The following is a 21,097-nucleotide window of genomic DNA, read 5'->3' on the forward strand; positions in this document are numbered from 1 at the left end:
AAAATACTTCCCAAATTACAGCAATGAAACAAGAAATACTTCCTATAAACAAACCCTGGGCCCATTTACCAGTGTTTCTCCCTGGCTAGCTTAGCTATGCCTTCAGTGCCAGAGTTCCTTTACTCCTATAACTAAATGGCAATGGCAGACACCAAGAATGTTAAAAGAAGGGGTGGGGTGTTTTTTTTTTTTTTTAGTTTCAGCATTTGCCTCAATATCCAGGATCTCTGTAACTGGAAACCCTTGCTTTTCTTATTCTAGAAAAAAATCAGCTTCACAAGCCTGTCCTGTCCCCCGACAGCCCCATGTTTCTGTCACCTCCTCCCCCCTCCTCTTCAGCACAAGACCAGCAGCAACTGCTACAATCATTCACTTTTGGCTTGAATACTCACAAAGTGCTCAGATGTAGCAGTATGAAACACACAATGAAGAAAATCTGTCACTGATCCAAAAAGCTTCCCAGCAAAGCTGCAACACCAAAAGTCACACCACATATATTGTGAAATGACAGTTTATCTAAGTAGGTTTTTTTCCTTTCAACGTCAAGTAGGTCCTCGTGATTTCCAGTCACTCCATCTCAGCCACTTGCTGGAAAAGTCTGTTCTCTTGTTGTATCCCAGGAGTGGTTCGCCAACAGTCAAACCCTAGTGAATAACTTTCCACAGTGATAGCAATTCTTTCTACCTGAGCAGTCAGATGGTCTAAAATGTACCTTAGGCAAAAAAAAGCCTGAGAGCACTGGATGTGCTTGATCATCTAAAGACTGCATTTTCTAGAGAAAACATGTTTCCTGTTTGTGCTTTCTCTGTAATATCTTTACATACATTTAGGGAATGAAATTTGAACTATCCTCTTGAATATGAATCTTCTGTCAAGACCTTAATTCATAAGGAAACATGATAGATGTTTGCAGTGGAATAAGACCAATTTTTATGCTGTACAAAGCTCTCAAAATCCACCTTTGAGTGCTACATATCTTTTATTATTATCATCAGCCCCTCCTAGCCCTTGCTCTGTTATCCCAAGCATGTCCCTCCCCAAACTACCTTGATCCCTGTAGTAGATTAACCTCCATTGGCTGCCAGATGCCGACCCACCCACTCTTTCACTCCCCCTCTTCAACAGGACACAGGGAGAAAATACAACAAAAAAGCAAGGGACAAGAGCAAGGACATGGTTCACCAACTATTGTCACGGGCAAAACAGACTCAACTTGGGGAAATTAATTTAATTTATTGTCAATTAATAGAAGAGTTGGATAGCGAGAAATAAAAACAAAACTGAAAGCCCTTTTCCACTGGGCTCAACTGCACTCCTGGCTCTTTTACCTCCTTCCCCACCAAGCAGTGGTGGATGGGGAATGATGATTGTGATCTGTTCATGATGTTTCATCTCTGCTGTTTTTGCTGCTGCTCCAGAGTGGGGGTCCCACCCACAGGATACAGCTCTTTCAGAACTGCTCCAACGTGGGTCCTTCCCACAGGCTGCAGTTCTTCATGAACTGCTCCCGTGTGGGTTCTTTCCACAGGATACAGTCCTTTCAGAAACACACTGCTTCAGTGTGGGTCCCCCACAGGGTCCTGCCAGAAATCCTGCTTCTGTGTGGGCTCCTCTCCACAGGCTATGCAGCTCCTGCCTGGAACCTGCTTCAGCATGGGCTCTCCATGGGCTGCAGGCTCCCTCAGGGCACATCCACTTGCTCTGGTACAGGCTCTTCCGGGGACTGTAGGTGGATCTCTGCTCCACCATCAATCTTCATGGGCTGCAGGGGGACATCCTGCTTCACCCTGGTCTGTACCACAGGCTGCAGGGGAATCTCTGCTCCAGTGCATCCAGCACCTCCTCCCCCTCCTTCTCTGGTCTGGTGTCTGTAGGGTTGTCTCTCTCACATTTTTTTCACTCCTCCCTCACAGTTGCTGCAGAGCATTTTTCATCCTTTCTTAAATATGTAATCACAGAGGTGCCATCACCATCACTGACAGTCTCAGCTCTGACCAGTGGTGGGGCTGGTTTGGAGCTGGCTGGAGCCATTTATGTCCGGCATGGGGCAGCTCCTGATCTCTTCTCACAGAAGCCACCCTTGCAGCCCCCTGCTATCAAAACCTTGTCACATAAACCCAGTACAATGCCCTTTTGTCAACTCCTCCTGCCAGGTGTCACGGCCAGGAGATGGGGTGGAGGGTTATCCTGTGCCAGCCTTGGAGCAGGGGGCTCCTCTCTCTGATGAGCTTACTGAGACAACCAGAGATCAAGTGCTTTGAAAATTTTTGCTTGTGCTCATTAGCTGTGGCCAGCGATTTTTGGTTTTTAAGCATTAAATGCTCTGCTAAAACAAACTGATATGTCAGGTAAGCATTATTTAGGGCTGCAGACCAAACAAAAGTTATACATTAATGGAATGTCTGTTTCCGATTTTTTATTTCAACATTCCTAGTGTACTTAAGTTTTCTATGATACTCAAGAAAAATGATCAAGAAATAATCCTAGCATTTTTTAACACATTCTTGCTAAGTCTTGTGAAAAGAAATTAACTGCAAATATTCACATTTTTACATCTTGATCCAGTTTCTGGGATGTAAATGCTGGATGAAAGGCATAGCAACCAGATGACTCAGAAGCTGCATAACAACTGTGCAGCTTGAAATCATTGAGAAAGTTCTGTTGGCTTAAGTTTCTGCCAGTATTCTTCATGCTGGATTACACCAAGTTTGTCCAAGTCAGGAGTTTTGCTTCATGACCCTTTCACTTCTTTTCCAGTTTCTTGTTTCGTCCCTTCTGAGATCACTATACCAGGATGTCCCCAGCTCCATTTCACTGCAAACTTGGTGTCTGTGCTTTCACCGCGTCTTTGGACAGTCACCACCCACCATACATGTGGGAACAGGGAGTTTGTCCCTTTGCCTCAGCATTGCCAGATAGGTTATTTCTAAACACCCCAGAATATCTCACTCAATGTATTTTATTATGCAAAAGGTGGATTAATAACTGCACCACACTACTCTATTTTAACAAAATCTCACACAGTAAACTGTAAACACATCAGTTTGTATCCACTTACATTAATATAAATTTCAGCCTTTAAAGAAAAATTGAATTATATGGTATGCATACAAATAACAGCTAGAGCTTGTAGTTAGTGTAGCTACAGATTCTCCAATATTTAAAATGCTTCATCATCATCATGGCTGGGCTTCACGAACGAAGATTTGGGAAAGGCTCTATCCACATTTGTTACAAGCACGCTGGTGGCTAATAAGGCCAATACGAGATAGACACGTCTGGTTGCAAAAGGCACAGCAGAAAGACTCCTTAGGTGGTATATATTTAAAATGTTTAATGAAGAGATAAATATATGGACATCTCATAATTGTAAATTTCTCTGAAAATGCAAACAGATTAAAATTAGCAGAAATCAAGGTAAGAAAGAGTTCTAAAGCATGAAAACCTGTTAGGTGAATCTAAAACACGGAGGAAAAATGTATGGTGGGAGGCCAGATAGCAAGTAAGGTTACAGCATATGAGGTATGAAACTAACATTATGAATACCACAGGCCCATCAGTAGATATAAACACAGAGATGAAGAGAATATTATCAATAACACAGTTCAGCAGTTATTTCTGTTCTGTTTCCCAATAAAAGGAGGAGAATATTTATGAAATTCTTTCTAACTTAGTGCCTACTGAAGAAGAGGTTTAGCAGTGTTTGCTTGGTACTAGCTTCACAAAACAGTAGACGATAATAGCTTGTGTCTGCAATGTCTGGACATGGGTAAGATGCTAATCTTTAACTGATCTTAGAGCACTAACAAAAATACAGAAGAATGGCAGCAGCTAACATTAGGGATTGCTGTCCATGTTGACTATGGCAATAATGAACTTATTCATTATCAAGATATTAATGTTCACTGTTATTGTCCAACATGAAAAGTAAAAGCTGCCTGAATAACACAAGAATAAATATATATTGTGACAGCTAGAAGTAGTCACAATCAGTATGGTATCCATCTGGTCTTGCAAACAGATTATTTTAAGACAGGAAAACACAACAAGAATGGTGGAATAGTCATTATTTTCAAAGAACTGTGATATATGAGTTTTCAGGAAGCAAGCTAAAACTGCTTAAGACTAATGCTACAAGAAAGGAACAGATACTAAAAATAAAACTGATGACTGTTATACCAGTCTCTGATTATAGATTGATTTGCATGTTTTCTATTACTACTTGAACATGTTACAAACTCTGTGGTGCAAGACACACATACATATGCACATATATGTGCACATCTATGCACACACACATCAGGTGTTTATAACCTACTTGACACTTGCATTTGTTAGGTCAGTTATTCACACCCAAGCAAAACTTCAAACCCTTCTTACCCCAGTATACGGTTCATTCCATGCCTCGCAGCATAATGGAGCGGAGTATTGTGCTGGTACGTTTCTCCATAAGAAGTATTTGGGTCAAGAGTTTCTTTTAGTTGAGGGTTGCTCTCATAGATTTGGCAGGCCAAGTTTTCATCTCCATTTATAAGAGCTTTCCGGAATTTGGTGGTTGTATTTCCCATGTTGCTATCCTAGCTAACAAGGGCACTTCTTCCTTTCCCCTTCATCCACTTGTTGTACGGTTCTGTAACATGCTTCACAGCCTAAAAGAGACAAACAATATTTCAGTTATTCTGTTAAACACTCTTTCCTAGATGAATTCATCCAGAGCTACAGCACTGCAAATTGGCAGGTGAAAAAGAAGAACATAGGGCCTGCAGGCTCTCCTCATGAATTGTTGAAATCCTTCTACTTCAATACACACAAATTCCCAATTCTTCAGAGATTATTTCCCTGACAAATTGTGCCATCTCCCTCTCTGTGTAAATATCTTCACTACCTATACTCTTTGAACACATGAAAAAGAAATAAATGGCCAATATCCATCTGTATTAGAAGACTGCCATGAAAAATGAATTTCCATGAATGAGAAATTAATAAAAAATTAGAAATTACTTCAGAAACAGAGTAGATCTAAAGTAAAATTCTTAAACAAGGAGGTAAAATTCTTCAAAAGCATGTAATAAAGCAGACATCAATTTAACTTTTAATTAAAGAAAATAATGTAAAAATGCGCTTGAAGCACCTGTGCTTGTGTAGGTGGGTGTAAACAGTACCCTTCTGTGCCAGCAAGACAAATGCATGTGAACACAGGAATTATCATGGCCCCATCTTAATAGTTCTCCTTAGCAGATTCTTAAACTCTACCCCTTACATGTAGACCAATAATGAATGGGGCCACACAATGCCTGACATTTGTACTGGCACAAACCAACTGCACCTTACAAATACTTCAAAGTACTTTCCAGCTGCTATGCTCCCCAGCCTCTCACCTTTACCTGGAGGCAATCAGCAGATCGAGCTGCATAAAGGCAGGGCGGACAGAGCATCTCCGCTCATGAGACAGGACAGCAGAAGCTTATCCGGTTGTGCAGCTGGAAAGAGCACATGTTGGTTTTTGTCAGGGGGACAGACAGCGGTGTTAGCACCAGGCTGCAGCTGGTAGCACAGTGAACCTTCTAGGAGCTCTCTTTTGTGCATGAGTCATCCCATCCAGACTGCTCCCTGCCAGACCTTTCACTCCAAAAAGCACACGCTGGGATCCAAATATGCCAGGCACAGCAGGTTAGGGGATTAAGGCTTACTATGTTGTACATGCAGATATAATTAGACAGGGCAGGAGCTGCCCAGTACCTTATATTCAACTTCTTGGGACTATCTCAAAGCATCTATTTCTACATTGGCTTTTCAACACAGTTAACTGCTGCCCCACCAGCCTTATACACAGAAGAAATAGAGGAATGCAAGGGGTATAGAGCTGCAGAAAATCAAAGGGAATCAGGCTATGGATTCATGTGAAAAGGATTTGGGGAAACCTGGGGAAGACCTGCAATGAAATATTTTTGTTTCCTTGGAGCTGATCTCCCACAGCTACCCTGATGCACTTACCTATCAAGCTGCATCCCAGGCTTACTATGGCTTTGCTCAGATCCCATTCAGCAAGAGACCCTACCAGCAGGAGTCTTGCACTAATTCCTCTCCATAGTTTCTCTTAAAGATCACCTCATGAAGGGGAGGAAAGAGACGACTTTCATCCTAATCTCACCAGTGCAGTCTGGTCTGTTCAAACAGGAGAGATGTGGCCTTGGTGGCCTCCATTTTCATTCCTTTTTCCTATAAAATTTTGGTAAGGCAACCCTGATTTTGAGCTTTTGTGAGGTAACAATGACACTGCCGAATCAGCTGACTCCACATGCTAAACATCTTGCCCATGCTCTCCTCTGTGACCAGAGTTACCTAAAGAAGGAACCATAAAGCAGGTACTCATCTAAAAGCAAATGGACACGTTTCACATGTTTAGTTATATACACAAACAAAAGCCTAGATTCTTCACACTAAGGATTCTGCATAATTTTGTATCTTTCTGTCATCTCTATGTTTTAAAATATAAACATGCAGATACTATGCAGATCTAATATTTATATTCTTCAAGAAAGGCACTGCATGAGAGCATGAGAGCACCACAGATGTCAGTGCTGTAGATTAATGTGTTTTCAGATGCAAAATCACCTGCATTACTCCAAATACTGGATCGTTTCAGGCTTTAGTCTACAAACCCAAGAAAAAATCTACACTCTTCTTAAGCAATCAGCAGTTCATATTACCTTTAACAGCTAGGATCTCAAAAACACCTTGAAAGAATGATTTTCAGTAAAGTTTGCTAAAAAGTTTAATATATGGTATTTTATCATCTGTCAATCCCTATCTACCATCTCTCAAGACTAGAAACTAAATCAGATGAGAGCAAGTGCCTGAAAGATATCAGAATCTTCATGGAAATCAATAATGATCCCACTAGTGCCCATAACACTAAGAAAAGCACAAAAGCTTCTTCCATCATTTGAAATTAGAAGGTAACATCAATTGTCATGTATTTATATAGATATATTTGTGGAAATTAGCACATGTATAGCTTGCATCAGCTGCAGAACATGCTGCCTCTTGTCCAAAACTGGAGCATTAAACAAACCTAAGTAGGGATGAGAGAGAGCATTGAGAGTATAAGGAGATAAGATGGTGCCCTCAGGCAATCTGAGAGAAATTGGGGACAGGGTGGTACTGTTGAGATGTTGAAGATGAGATCCGAATGGATTTAGGCAGGGAGAAATGAGGGTCTGTGTGGGGTGAACTAAAAAGCTCAAGTTACTGCTGTGCAGAAAAGGCAAAATTGTACATTTCATTGATTCTTCTATACATCTGTTCCAATCCGCTTAGATGCAGAGGAGAACCAGGTTCTAAAACATTCCCAGAAGTGAGATTAAGGCACAAATGAGTCCAGATGCTGGATCCCAAAACGATAGTTCAACTTTATTTTGTAACACAAAGGAGCAAAGAGAAAGAAGGAAGACAGAAAAGTAGGAAAAGCTAAGGGCAACTGTTAAAAGCACAGGACAGGAGTTACCAGGACCATGAAGTGCTGCTGGCTTGGAAGCAGGTAGATCCCTGCAGGGCTTCTTCCTGCATCGCCTTGTATCCTCCAAGGAAGGAGCCAAAGCAGCAGGGTAACAGTGCGGCAGCCCCTCCTGCAGCAGTCCTCAAACAGCCCCCCACAGTCCCCGGGCACAGCCCTAAATACCCTCCCCATGGTAGCCCCCTGATGCCCACTGGCCAGTTCACCAGTATCCAAGAAAAGGTCGCCTGGTACCAAGATGGGCCCTGAGTGTCCATTGGCTGGTTTCCCAGTCTCCAAACAAGATCTGCCTGGCATACCTTATTTGGGAGAGTAACTCCTTCACGCATTTTTTGATTGTAACAACTTTTTATCTTTTTTTGCTAGTCTGCCTGCCTTTACTGACTTGTTAGGTGCCTCCTGGAGCTTTTCCAAGTAGTTCAGCTTCCACAGCAGCCTAGCTGTGGCATCAAGGGTTTTTAACTCCATGCTCAAGATAATGGCGAAGCAGACTCCATTTTGTAATCAGGAACTACAACACCAAATTAACTTTGTTTCATTTTGATGGAGTATATGAGAACATCATACCATCTTTAACGACTAATAATATAAAAGTTGTAGGCACATTGCTTGAAGTATTATGTACATTATCATAACATCTGGGAATTTTAGGAATATGCAGACTGTACTGTGTAAGTCACTGAACAAAGTAGTGATATCTGCTTTCATTAAAAAAGTTTACAGCCTATGAGCCCAATAAAGGGCTATATATGACACAGACATGATATAGTGAGGTAAATGAAATAAAAAGAGTAAAAAACTTGTTTCTGTAACAGGACCAGACTCCAAATGAAATGAATCTCAAGCCAAAGAAAAGGGAGAATTTTAAGGATTTTGAGACAAAGCTATGATGTGGCTTTGAACAAACACAAGTAAACTCGACACAAAACCTAGAATCAACACAGAGGTAATGAAAATTTAGCAAATGGCTAATGTAAATATAACCATCACATTATCAAAATAAAATGAAAGATGATAGAATGGGGATAGTTAATGAAAGCCCTTCAGGTGATGGTAAACAGCTTATATTTGATGTGATAGCAAGAAACCTATCTCTGGAAGAATGCAAGGAGAGAAGTGACAGGGTCAAAACTAACCTAGAAAGCAATTCCATACTTAAACCACATGATACAATAAACTATACTAATGCCTGCCACCTTCACACAGTATCCACAAGGTCTTTCATCTTTTAACACTACAACAGGCATTAGCCTTTTATGCTTCGGAAATTTGGTGGGCCACACTGTAGTATTTTTTCTATTCTGAATTGCAATCAAACATGCCAGCAGAAACACAGAAAGACAGGGGAGAAGCTGTCTCTGTACTCTGGCTCTAACAGTTAGCTCCCAGCGTGTTTAGAAGTCCAGAAGAAACAAAGACGTGACAGCTGCTGCCTCTCTCAAGCTGCTGTGGCTCATGAGTGTCCTTCTGTAAAATATTCAAGATCTGCCCATTTGCAGTCTTCAGTTAATCTTCGAGCAAACAGACCCACTGCATCTGCCACCAAAGAAGTCTCTAGTTCAAGTGAAGGAGAAAAAGGACAAAGTATCAGCTGATGCAACAAAACTATGGATCTGAAAATGGCTGAGAGGGGTCCGGTCTGGCACCTCTTCGTGTAGCTTTTTTTTCCATGAAGAGCTTCCAATCCATTACATGTTCTCAGAGGACAGTAAAGCTAACAAGGCCAATGCTGGAACCAGGCATTCAGAGAAGGGAAACTTGGTTCACTCTTTCAGCCTCTCATTTCACATTTTTGAAGGTGAAGAGCATGTAACTCATGTATTTCTTCCCGAAGGGGGAGAAACAGGTGGCAGGGAAGTGGTCTGGAAGCTTTCAGCCAGTCAGTCTCAGGGACCTGCAGAGTTCCTGGGGGGCTGAACACAGGTGTTGCTAAAGCAGTTTCAGCAGCTCCCAGGCTTGCAGGGGTAGTGTGCCATGTCAGTGTCACTGGTCTTGCTTTGCTGTTTGTGTAAACACAGGATTAAAAACCCTTAGGCTATTTTTTAATGTGGTGTATCACAAAACACTACAGTGGAACAAAAATGACCACACAAACATGACAATTTTCAAGTATTTTATCTAAATAAAATGAGACTTGAATAGAATTTCATAGGACAAAGAGAAGACCATTTGTTTGGTTGGCAGACCTATTCACCAAATCTTCAAGCTCTGTGCCAATAGAAAGGCTACATCATAGCCTTTAGCATAACCGCATAACATTTATCATAACCACAAATATAATTACATTTTACACCAAAGATTATAGGAAAAACTAAATGCAAGTTTGCAAAATATACCCCAAGTTATTTCAGAATTCCAAACATCAACCATCCAATTCAAAATGAGAAAATGTATTTACTACTCTATTGCCAAACAGAAGTTCCAGCCTAACAAAAAACAGAATACTAGTTTCATAACCCACCTTGAAGTCTAAGGAAAGATTCTTATAAACTCCATCAGGGCTATCACATTTCTCTGCTTTGGCAGTGAAAATTAATTTATATGGGCTTATTAGCACTGCTAAAAGCAACACTTTGATATCACAGTTTTATAAAAATTTAACAAAGAGACAGCCACTCTCATAGGAGCTTGAAGACTGAGCACGAGATGAAAAGAGTGGATAAAGAAAGACGTGGGTAGAGCAAGGTAACAACGAGATTCTGAGAGCAGTTCCACCAGCTGCTCAATTACTATTGATTTTTCCATGGGCATCATCACAGAAGTGAGTTTGAAGAAGGACAAGTGCAATGACTTAATAGCATTTTAGAAGGAGTTTCTCCTTTGAAATGCTGCCACGGTGCTTGCTAGAAATTCGTAATGAATGATAAAATATTGTACAAGGGGGATCAGGTAAGTACTTTTGAAACACCGTACTTCTAACATGCATTTAGAAACCATATATTGAACACACAAGTCCTTCATGAGATAGCACACCTTTCTCAATTTACATTTAAATTGCTTTAATACTGAAGCAGAATTTCTCACTGAATGTAGGACTAGCACGTGTTCATACAGCAGCTGTTCTAAATCCTGGGGAATGAAAAAAGGAAAGGAGACAGACTGTATGACATCACGCTGCTTAGAAAATCTATCAAAATCAGTAAAAAAATACTCAGGTTTAACCAAGAGAAGAAGATGCTATATATGTCTTGCATCAAAAAAAGTACTATCTACATAATGCGCAAAGATCAGGATTGCATCTAATAATCATTTGCAACCATTTTTTTACATGTAGCACCGTGTAATTCCACAGTTTAACCCTAAAAAGTTTGAACACAATTTGCAGCTTAACCTTAAAAACTACTTCTTAAGTAGCTTGTCATGTAAACTATAAAAACATTGTAGTGGAACTGCTACACAAGCCAAGCTCAAAGAAGTAAGACTTTACATAACTCCTCATACTTTAATCTTAATACTATTAAAATAAAATATACTGTTGACTAAAGTTAGTGTAAGTTACATGGCTTCTAAATGTTTCAAAAGACAAGTGATAATGAATTGCTTACACAAAAAGAATAAAGAAAGGAGATATCAAAACTACTTGTTTTTCAAAAGCACCAGGCTTTTGTAAAAGGATGAAATACTGTAATGCATTCCTAAAAGCATCTTCTGCTTCAGGTACAGTTAGCTCAAAAGGTAGCTATTTTATTTGCTTTGGATACTGCAGTTGAACAGCTCATTTTTAAAAGCTGAGTTTCTAAAATATTTACTGCAGAGTCTACATTATAAATCATAATTTATTGCAGAAGGGAGCCATGAACAACTTCGTGGTTTAGGAGAAAGCCTAATCACTTGGTATGCTTAGGATGAGTCTCATGTTGGGATGTTGGTAATTTTAATCCTCACTACTGAATAACACAAATGAAGCAAGTCAAAAATTATGTTCAAGAATTCTCAGAATACCAGGCTGTCTCCCAGAAACAGCAGAAAAAGCCCTGTTAGTGCTTCTCTTCCTCATTTACTCCTTCCCCTCTACATAAAGCAAAAAAAAAAATGCTCACTTTAGCAGGAGGACAAAATTAAGAATTCGGCATTCAAATGTGCATGCCTGCTTTATGTACGGTTGGCGTACAATTAAGATTCAGCAGAAAAGGTTAGGCTAAATCTAATTTTTATGTGTTTACAGTAAAGATTTAAGATTTGCCAAATTTTAATTAATGGGCAAAAATAGTTCTCTCTGGATACTTGTATCTGGAAGAACTTTTCTGAAAAGCTTTAAGTAACAAATACACTTGCAAAGCTTGGGAATTGCTTACAGGAAAGTGGTGGTGGAGGGTTTTGTTTGGTTTTGCTGTCTGGTTTTTTTTGTCACACACTGAAATATTCTAAGGTTTGTGCCAAAAGTTCTAAAGTCATCAACAGGAAATAATGAAAGTGTCTCTGCCACTTTAAACATTTGTGAACGGGGCTCAAAATTATCAAATTCTGTTACATTTTACAAGTCAAAGTACAGAACAAAAAAATAATTGCTATGCCAACATCTCACTCTTCATACAATGATCATCAATATAACATTCTCTGTGCTTTAAATACCAAGGTTGAAAAGTGGCAGTAATGTTGAGAGTTGACTTGAATAAAACATAGTGTGGGGTAGTGAGAGAATTAATTATTTCCTCATTTATATGCTTGTGGGATAGATAGTCTAGCAACTTACGTTACAATCTTTTTATGCTGGCATATGTAGCCACAAATTGAAGGCTTAAAGTTATTGCTCAATTTAGTAATTTGAGACTTTGGCTTACTGACTCAGGCATAAAGACTTTCATCCAGCTAGAGTATTTTCTTTCAGACACACTGCTTTCACAATTCCAATTTGTGGAGAAAAAAAGGATTTTAAGAATGGCTTTGGTTTTCTTTGCACTGATACACTTACGGGAATGCAACTGGGGCAGTTGCAGCATAGACTAGAAAGAGTTTAAGAAAAAATTCTGCATAGATGGAGCTAAAGTAATTGCTACATTAATTTTAATTGTGTTGTTTACAGTACTTGCATTCATCATCTAAACAAAATGTGGTAAATCCACTGTGGGGTAGGTAACTACACATAGCAGGAGAGATGACATACTGTGCATCCAAATCAAAGGTACACTGTGATAGCTGGGCAAAGATTGCATCCCTGCAGATAGTCAGGGGGAAAAAATCGAGCAGCACAAGTTAAAAAGAGCATCTGTTGAGGTGTATTTTTTTTTTTTTTTAATCTTTAGGGAGCAGCCATTTAGTAAGATGCAACAAAAGAGTTATCATTCTCTAATTACATCCTGGAATATCCTTTAGTCTCAACTGTAATTGCAGATCATTTCAAATTCATTCCTAGGCCTAAGTTCTTTAGGAAATACCCTTAAAGTTCTGTCAAGTCCAGACAACACTTTGGAGTTGTTCCCAATGCAACCATCTGTCAGGGCCTTAATAATCTGATTTCATTTTCTATAGCTTAGTCAGTGATATAAGAGAGTCACAGAATATCTTGAGTTGGAAGGGACCCACAAGGATCATCAAAGCCCAATTCCCAGCCCTGCACAGGACAACCCCAAGAATGTGCCTGAGAGTGTTGTCCAAATGCTTCTTGAACTCTGTCAGGCCATGAACACTTGGTGCTGTGAACACTTCCCTGGGGAGACCTGTTGTGGTGCCCAGCCACTCTACAGTATAGTATTTTGACAGCTTAATGGTATTTTAAGGCTTCAGTCATAAAATATAGCAGAACTTTTATAGTGCTAGCTCTTCAATCTGCAGGTTAAGTGGATTACTCAAATCTAAAACATAAAATATCTGTACCTAGTCTACTGACACTACCACCTTAAGACCTCCTCTATCTAGATCAGAAGGTTAAGAAGAACAAAAAGAAATGTTTGACATTTTATTAGATTAAATCAAGTTACAAACTGACATGCTTGATAGTTCCGGCATTTTAATCTCAAGCACACTTTGGTTTATCATAAAAAGCTCACTATAGACTGTTCCACTGATTAAAGTAATGGTACACTTTTGATACAGTGCATAAAACATTGTCAGTTTAATAAATATCTATAAAAGTGACTTCTGTATCACGGGCCAGTGCTGACAACACTTTTTCATCAAGGAGAAGTGAACAAGTGTCACCCAGCGCCCATATAAAGAAGTACCAGCAGCTGATGACACCTCAGGACACTTGGCATCAGTGATAAGCTAAAGAATATGAAAAAAGAGACTGGTAACGTTCTTAACCAGTGCAATGCCTCTCATGTTGGCACCTGAACACACTTCAGGCAGCGTAGTGCTTCTCCAGTTTCTCCTTACCCTCATACACACATCATGCCCAGTGTGTCAGCTGGGATGGGAGCCTCTCTGCCAAAAACATTCAAGCACACTTTGCTTGACTCTGAGATAAGTGACAACCCAGCTCAGTTCAGTTAAAGACAAGAGTGTGTCCCCTCCAAGATCAGATTCAATAGACCAAAAAACCACAGTGAAGCCACAACCAAGGCAACGGTTCAGAGAGTAACAGACAGATGGGACACACAGACTGACACTGTATGGAGCAGAAAATCTAAAGAAATTCACATGTTCCTATCACATTGATCTGCTTAGAAAAAGGGAGGGTAAAGACAACCAGTACTGGTACAGAGCACAGCTAGAACATGAAAGGAGGAATGAAGACGGCAACATAAAGAGATGCAGAAAACCCTATGGGGAACTTGACTGACCAATCTAAACAGGTTGCAATGTGCCTTGACCCTGGCCTTGACTGAGTCCAGAATGTATTTTTCAAGTATATTTGCTCAGCTTAGCACAATTTTAAAAGCCATGTTAAGTTTCAGGTAAATAAGTTTGAAACTGCACTACGGCCTAAAGACAACCCTCTGGAGAGCCTCTGGTAGAATCTGGCCAGTCAAAAGCTTTAATGTCAACTTCACTTTCAGCGGTGTTAAACTGATAAAATTGAAAACAAAACTTATTGTCTGCCGAGGCATATTCACAGAAAGCAAAAATAAAGAGGATGGCAACACAGGGCTGCTCATGAGCACACTCCTCCACAGCAAAATCTGAAAATACTTTATGTATTTAGAAACCTTAGTATCTTCCTGAAGCAGAAGTCTCTTCATTTGAGGAAGCTTTTCATGTGAAAGACTATCAGTTGGTAGGGTCATGCTCTTTCTGGAGCTTGTAAATATGCAATAGGGCTACAAGTAAGATCTTAAAATGAAAGGATAGGTAGCACACAAGGTCAGACACCTGCAATCAGACTGTACAGAGTAAGCATCATCCCACCACTTTCTAAAAGCATACAGTTGCATTTGGAAATAATGAATATCTGAAGTCAGTGCCTTTCAACATAAAACTAATGGTTTCATAATTAACAATGTGTTTTAAATAAAGTAAAAAGGTGAGCAAACAAAATCTAGATTTTTCAATGGCCAGTCTCCCAAAATATCATGCTGTATTTCAGATTGTCAGAGGAAAGCAACAATCCCAGTATCCTACCACTGACTCCTGGCTCATAACTACACTATTGAGAGGACAGTGCTCTATCTGTAGACCACTGATACAAGTTGCATGTTCTCAATAAAGTAAGCAACACTTACTGTAATTTCTCTATTATTATCCAAATAACCAAAAGCACTGAAAAGAATATCATACAACATTTCAAGGAATATGCAATTTTTTCAGAGTTCTCTAGTTTCACTTAAGCAAGCTACACTTCTAAGAGTGATATGAGTAAATCTCTACTTGGTGCATTGTATTTTTTTCATAAATATCTATAGGATGAAACTTTGTAAAATATACTCTGCTTACATTAAAGGAGTATCTGTTTCCATGCTTTCAGGTGGGAGGTGAAGAAAGCACATTCAGCTGTCAGAGACAGATGATGAACATTGTTCACAGACGTACCGGACTGGAAACAAACACGCACATAACTTTTACTGTTTCCTGGAAGCATTCTTATGTGCTCGTTTTGTTCTGCGTAAAGCTAAAAGACAATGTGACCCCGCTGATCTTTCAAAGAGATCTTGATTTTTTTCAGGTGAATGAACAAATCAATTTCCTTTTAACAAAGAGGTAATTTAACTAGTTAGCACTCCTTCAAAGCAACACATTCAATTTAAGGTCTAAACACAGAATCCAGGAGATTATTGTGTGTCTAAAATGAGATGGATTCCCACAGCAAAATACGTTTTCTACATGATATTTCAGAAGCATTTAATGACATTTCTGAGAGACAACTTCAGGAATTATTTAACTCTTTTTAGTCCAAGAGGTATGCAACCTCCTCGTCATGGTGCCGAGTTCCCAGAATCTCAGGAGTCATCATTGCTAACTAAGAATGAGCCATTCAGGTAACTGCCGTGACAAGGACCATCACTTGCACCTTATGTAGAGAAGAAAATTACCAGAACTGCAACTGCTGCACTTCTGATAAAATGTTTAATATATCCCTTGGCAAAATTCTGACTTTGGCAGGGAAATGGCAAAAGATATATTGGATCTAATCTAACATTAATTTAAACAAACACATAACTTAAGGAACTATTTTAAACTTTTGCCAGAACACCTCTGTTGAAATATTTGGCTGTTTTTCCCACTGCACACAAACAGTTTAATAATTTACATAAAGGCTATGGATAACGAAATTTGATTATAGTATGTCACATACAGTTTGTATTTATGAAGAATATTCTTGACACTAGTGTAATTAAAATGAAACACAACCTTGTTGCATGACAATGATTTTTGGCTTCAAGATAAATATCAAGCCAAAGAAAACAGAGAGAGAGAACAAAGCTATTAAAAAAATCCAAAGCAACCTGAGCTTGAATCACAGAAAGGTTTGGGTTGGAAGGAACCTTTAAAGATCATAATGTCCAACCCTTCTATCATAGGCAGGGACATCTTTTAGTAGACTAGGCTGCTCAAAGTCCTGTCCAACTTGACCTTGAACACTTCCAATGGTGGGGCATCCACAACGTCTTTGGAGAATCTGTTCCAGTGTCTTTCCACCCTTATCATAAAATATTTCTTCCTTATGTCCAATCCACACCTACCTTCTTTCCATTTAAAACCAACATCTCTTGCCTTGTCAAAACTGGCCTTGGTAAAAGCCTCTCTCTTTCTGAAAAAAATCCCCTTTAAATACTGAAATGCTGAAAAAAGGTCTCCCCAGAGCCTTCTCTGCTCTAGGCTGAACAACTTCAGCTCTCTTGGCCTTTCCTCATAGGAGAGGTGTTCCAGCTCTCTCACCATTTTTGTGGCTCTCCTCTGGACTCACTAACAGGTCTGTGTCTTTCTTGTGCTGGGGACCCCGGAGCTGGACACAGTGTTCCAAGTGTCATGTCACGAAAGCAGAGTTAGGGTAGAGGAGAATCACCTCCCTCGACCTGCTGGCCATGCAGTTCTATCAGTTCTTCTATAAGTTCTCCTGTTAACATAATCAACATACTTAGTGACTGATGCAGACACTAATACAATACAAATGACTGCTGTTCTTTGTGGAATACTATTACTGGCCTTTCCTATGTAAGGCAAGAAACAGTATAAGGAGAAATGCAAACTACCAGAGTCCCTTATTTTTCCAAAATCTGACCTGTTTGGCATCAAAATTACATGAAACTGAACATTATACAGGCTTAATACTAGAAAAGTTTTCAAGAACCAGTCTGATTTTATTACTCAAGTAATAAAATCTTTATTACTTTAATTGACAAGTTTGTCAACTATTTATGTGAAACTTTAACCAGAAGTAACTGTACAGACACTGGGATCATAAGAGAGCTAATGGTGCCTGATGGTTAGTGGAGCTGTCTCTGTGATCACATCCAGGGGTCACGATGAAGCCAGACAGAGAAGACAGTAACAGCAGTTATGCCATTTCTCCTATGCTCTCACTACTCCTGCTGGTAACCAGATAAGGTACTGGAAAAAGAGCAGCAAGCCTGGTTGGATTGCCAGGAGCAAGAAAAATGCAGAAAACAAAGTGAAACTGTCTGCAGTAGGCAGTGGGTGGAAAGTGAAAAAGAAAGGAGAAAGGACACTTCAAAACTTTCATCATCCATGGGCCATTGTCATGCAAGCCAAATAAGGCAAAACTAGTAGGTGTTTATTTTAACTAAAGGGCATATTAATGAAGGGCCTACACAAGTAGGTGAATTGTGATTGTCCTGAACAAACATTCCTTATTCTGGCACTTGTTATTTCTAGGAAATGGCTGAGACTAAGTTTCTTATAATGACTTTTCTTCTGCTGAAACTTCTTCAGTTAGTTTGTACCTATGCCACTTGTCTATACGATGCTCCAGTCAGGACAAGAAAGCTTCCTTCAGAAACAAAGAGAAATATAAACTAATGATTAACATTACTACCCTTCCTGACAGCCAAGCTTAAGAAAAATATATGTTAAAATGTGCTTTAAAATTCGTATTTATATTAAAAATGTAACTCACAAATAAATAAAGCAGACGTTCTATGATAGAAATAAAAGAATTTTTTAATTTCACTTTTTCTCTGTTCTTTTCACAGCTAATACTGCTGAGAAGTTTGGGAGCATAAACCGGGGAGTTTTTCTGCTCACTCTGGCCTGGCATACACTTCAGCTACACACCCAAAGAATATCAGTGAACATACACCTTTTTTTTCTTTAATTGTTCTTTTATAAGTCTTGTTACATGTGTCTGTTACAGTCTTTCTTAAATAGCAAAACTTTCATATAAACCCCATTCTTTATATTCTGAACTACAACATTCAGGTCACCAGATTCTTAAATCTTGTGTCTGCTGGAACATTTCACTGTCACATCCACTGTTTCAATTTCTTATTATGTCCGAAAACAAAAAACTCCCTGTTCATGCAGAAATGTGCCATAACAATAAAAGAGCATCTGTGCTTCAACAAATCCAATGGCATTTGTACTGATCAAGGCCAAACAGTTTGCAGTAGGTTTTCATCTTAAATAATTGCAATATCATTGTAGAAAACCAGGAATGATTTTGTTTTATTGGTTTAGAATAGAGGCTATATCATATGTTATGAAACCAGCCTATATAATCGAATTATTAATCCTTCAAAGTATTTTAAAAATTTTCTTTTTTAACAGCAATTTTCATTAAACAAAAGGACATTTCTTTGGACATTATCTTACAGTTGTGCTAAAAGCTAAGGGAAGGCAGACCAGAAGGCTGGTCAAAGGTATCTGGGGCAAGATACAATCTCAGCTAAATTTGATGATCCAAAACTATTATGTCAAAAACATGTTTGACCTAGGTAAATGGCTACTTGAGATGGCAAAAGGTAAAGATGTAGACCAGCAGTTTCTGGATGAAAACTAGTGCCTAGATTCGTGAAATAGTCAATGATTTTTCGTAGAAGAGAGCAAGTTTTAGATACTAAGAAATGAAGGATCCTTGATGACAGTAAGGGCTCCTATCCTTGTGCTTAACAGGACTGAAATTTAATTAATAAGAAAGGATCGGGATGGTGTTGAACTTCTGGAAAAATCTCAGATATCCTTTCCTGGGGAATTCTGTGGATGTAACACCAGAATGAGTTTAGAAGATATTGAGGAGCTGCAGAAGTTGCATTTACCTTCTTCTGCATGCTACAGAGAGACTGTTTTCCTAGATGGCAACCTCAAAAATTGACAGAATTCATTACCTTTCCTGACAGCAGTCAGAACTATTTATTACAGAAAGAGCTGTAAAAAGCTTAATTAGACAATGTGTACTTGAGATAATAGGTTCAATTGATATGTAATTTGAAAATCTGAAAAATCACCTGGCTTTAACCTTTTGTAGCTACATTACTAAACTAGAAAAAGAAGAATTGCAAAAATACGAAACAAGCCTTTAAAAAACTACAAAAAGCAAAACTCACACCTTTTTTTTTTCCAGCTCTGTAGATTTGGAAGGGTTATAGCATAAATTAAAAATTATGGTAGGTTTGACAAAGACTGGTAAGAGTCCTTTGCTGTTTTAGAAGTTATTTCAGACTGACTTGTAAAAAAAAGTGTCAATCCTCAAAAATAAATGTGAATTTTGCTTAGGAATAATATCCAAAATTCTAAATGGGAGAAAAATAGAAAAACTAGTTTATTCCTACTTTGAAGGATTTCTATCCCTAACACCAATTCTACTTCAAGACATAAGCTAAGGCAAGCTGAAGATGATTTTCATTATATATACTCAAATGTTATTAATGGAAACTAGATAACTTTTTCAATTCTAATAATCTTATTTACTACTTCTACTGTTTATATTTCAATTTTATTGATTAATACAGTTCATTGTGTACTTTCACAAAACAGCTTCATATTTGGTTTCATTAGTTCTTTTAAGTTTGTTGTTACCAATACATGCATTTTTTTTCTGATTTTGTTTCTAAATATTGTAAACATAATAACGGCCATACTGGATCAGATACTTCTCATCTAATTCCTTGTCCAGAGAGTTGTCAGCAGAGCATAACAGTGAAAAGTACAAAAACTGGGCAAGCAGGAACAGATACCTTTACACAATATCCTCCCAGTCTTCAGCAATTTACCACTTGATGAATTCTTGAGCCAGACATGTTAGTTTTATATTAATAACCTCTAATGCATTTTTCTTCCACCAAGTTGTTAAAAAACTCCCCAAATCTGTGGAAAATTTTAACAGCCACAGCATACTGAAATTTCACAGCTTAACTATTCATTGTGAAGAAATATCTGTTTTTAACCTGCAACTTGTTAAATTTCATTTCCACCGTCTACAAGAACTGAGAGGTAGGCAGCAAAACCTTTTCATATTTATTCTCTCCATTCCACTTGTGACTTTAGAGACTTCTACATATCACCTTTTACAGGTGATCCCCCTTCTGTCATACCAATCTTTCGCTCTTTTACAGATTGATTAAACCTAATTCCGAAGAAATGGATTCTGTGCAACATTTAGGATCTTTTTGCTTTTTCTGATCTATTTCCAACGCCATCTTTCTGAGTTAGGAGACATGGAGCTATGTATAACATGCAAAATGCACAGATTCACATTGTGGAGCCATGGCCTCTATTTCAACACTTCATTTACTTTTTGGACTCGTACTAATGACTAAACAGATTTTCTTCACAGTTTTTATTATAACCTCAAGATCTTGTTCCTGAATTGTAATAGTATAAATTTAGGACCCTTTTTCCCCCCCAAACCACATGAATCTTTCACCTTTAGCTATATTGAGCTTTGTATCCTATTTGCCATTGTGTCTCATAAAATTCCTTTGCAGTGGACACTGTTTATAGTATTGTCTAGAGACTATCATCTCACTACTTACCATTGTTTCCAGATTATTTATCCTCACATTAAACAGCAGAGGTCCTAGCACTGATCTATGTGGGACTCTATCAATAACCTTCAACCACTGCAAAAGCTCTTTATTTCTATCCATTTCCTATTTTTTAACCAGCAAGTTCTGCAATAGACCCTCCCTCTTTCTCAAAGCTGTTTGGATTCTTTAAGACTTCTAAGCAAGGGATTGTGTGATATGCCATTTGAAAATTCAAGCAGATTATAAGAAATGCATTTTCCCTGACAACTTCTTCAAAAGA

The 21,097-nt window shown here is 38.7% G+C and overlaps 1 protein-coding gene across 3 annotated transcripts in view; it reads right to left on the reverse strand.

The window, feature by feature from the left end:
- Window positions 1-21,097, reverse strand: part of ANKIB1 (ankyrin repeat and IBR domain containing 1) — an 82,802-nt gene that overhangs the window by 46,450 nt on the left and 15,255 nt on the right. For all 3 annotated transcript variants that reach the window (XM_064677708.1, XM_064677718.1, XM_064677699.1), the window contains exon 2: window positions 4,381-4,649. In XM_064677708.1, coding sequence (XP_064533778.1) covers window positions 4,381-4,568 — 188 coding nt within the window. In that variant the 5' untranslated portion in view covers window positions 4,569-4,649. The remainder of the gene's footprint in view (window positions 1-4,380; window positions 4,650-21,097) is intronic.

This window comes from Pseudopipra pipra, chromosome 1, assembly GCF_036250125.1.
Source record: "Pseudopipra pipra isolate bDixPip1 chromosome 1, bDixPip1.hap1, whole genome shotgun sequence".
Lineage (NCBI taxonomy): Eukaryota > Metazoa > Chordata > Aves > Passeriformes > Pipridae > Pseudopipra > Pseudopipra pipra.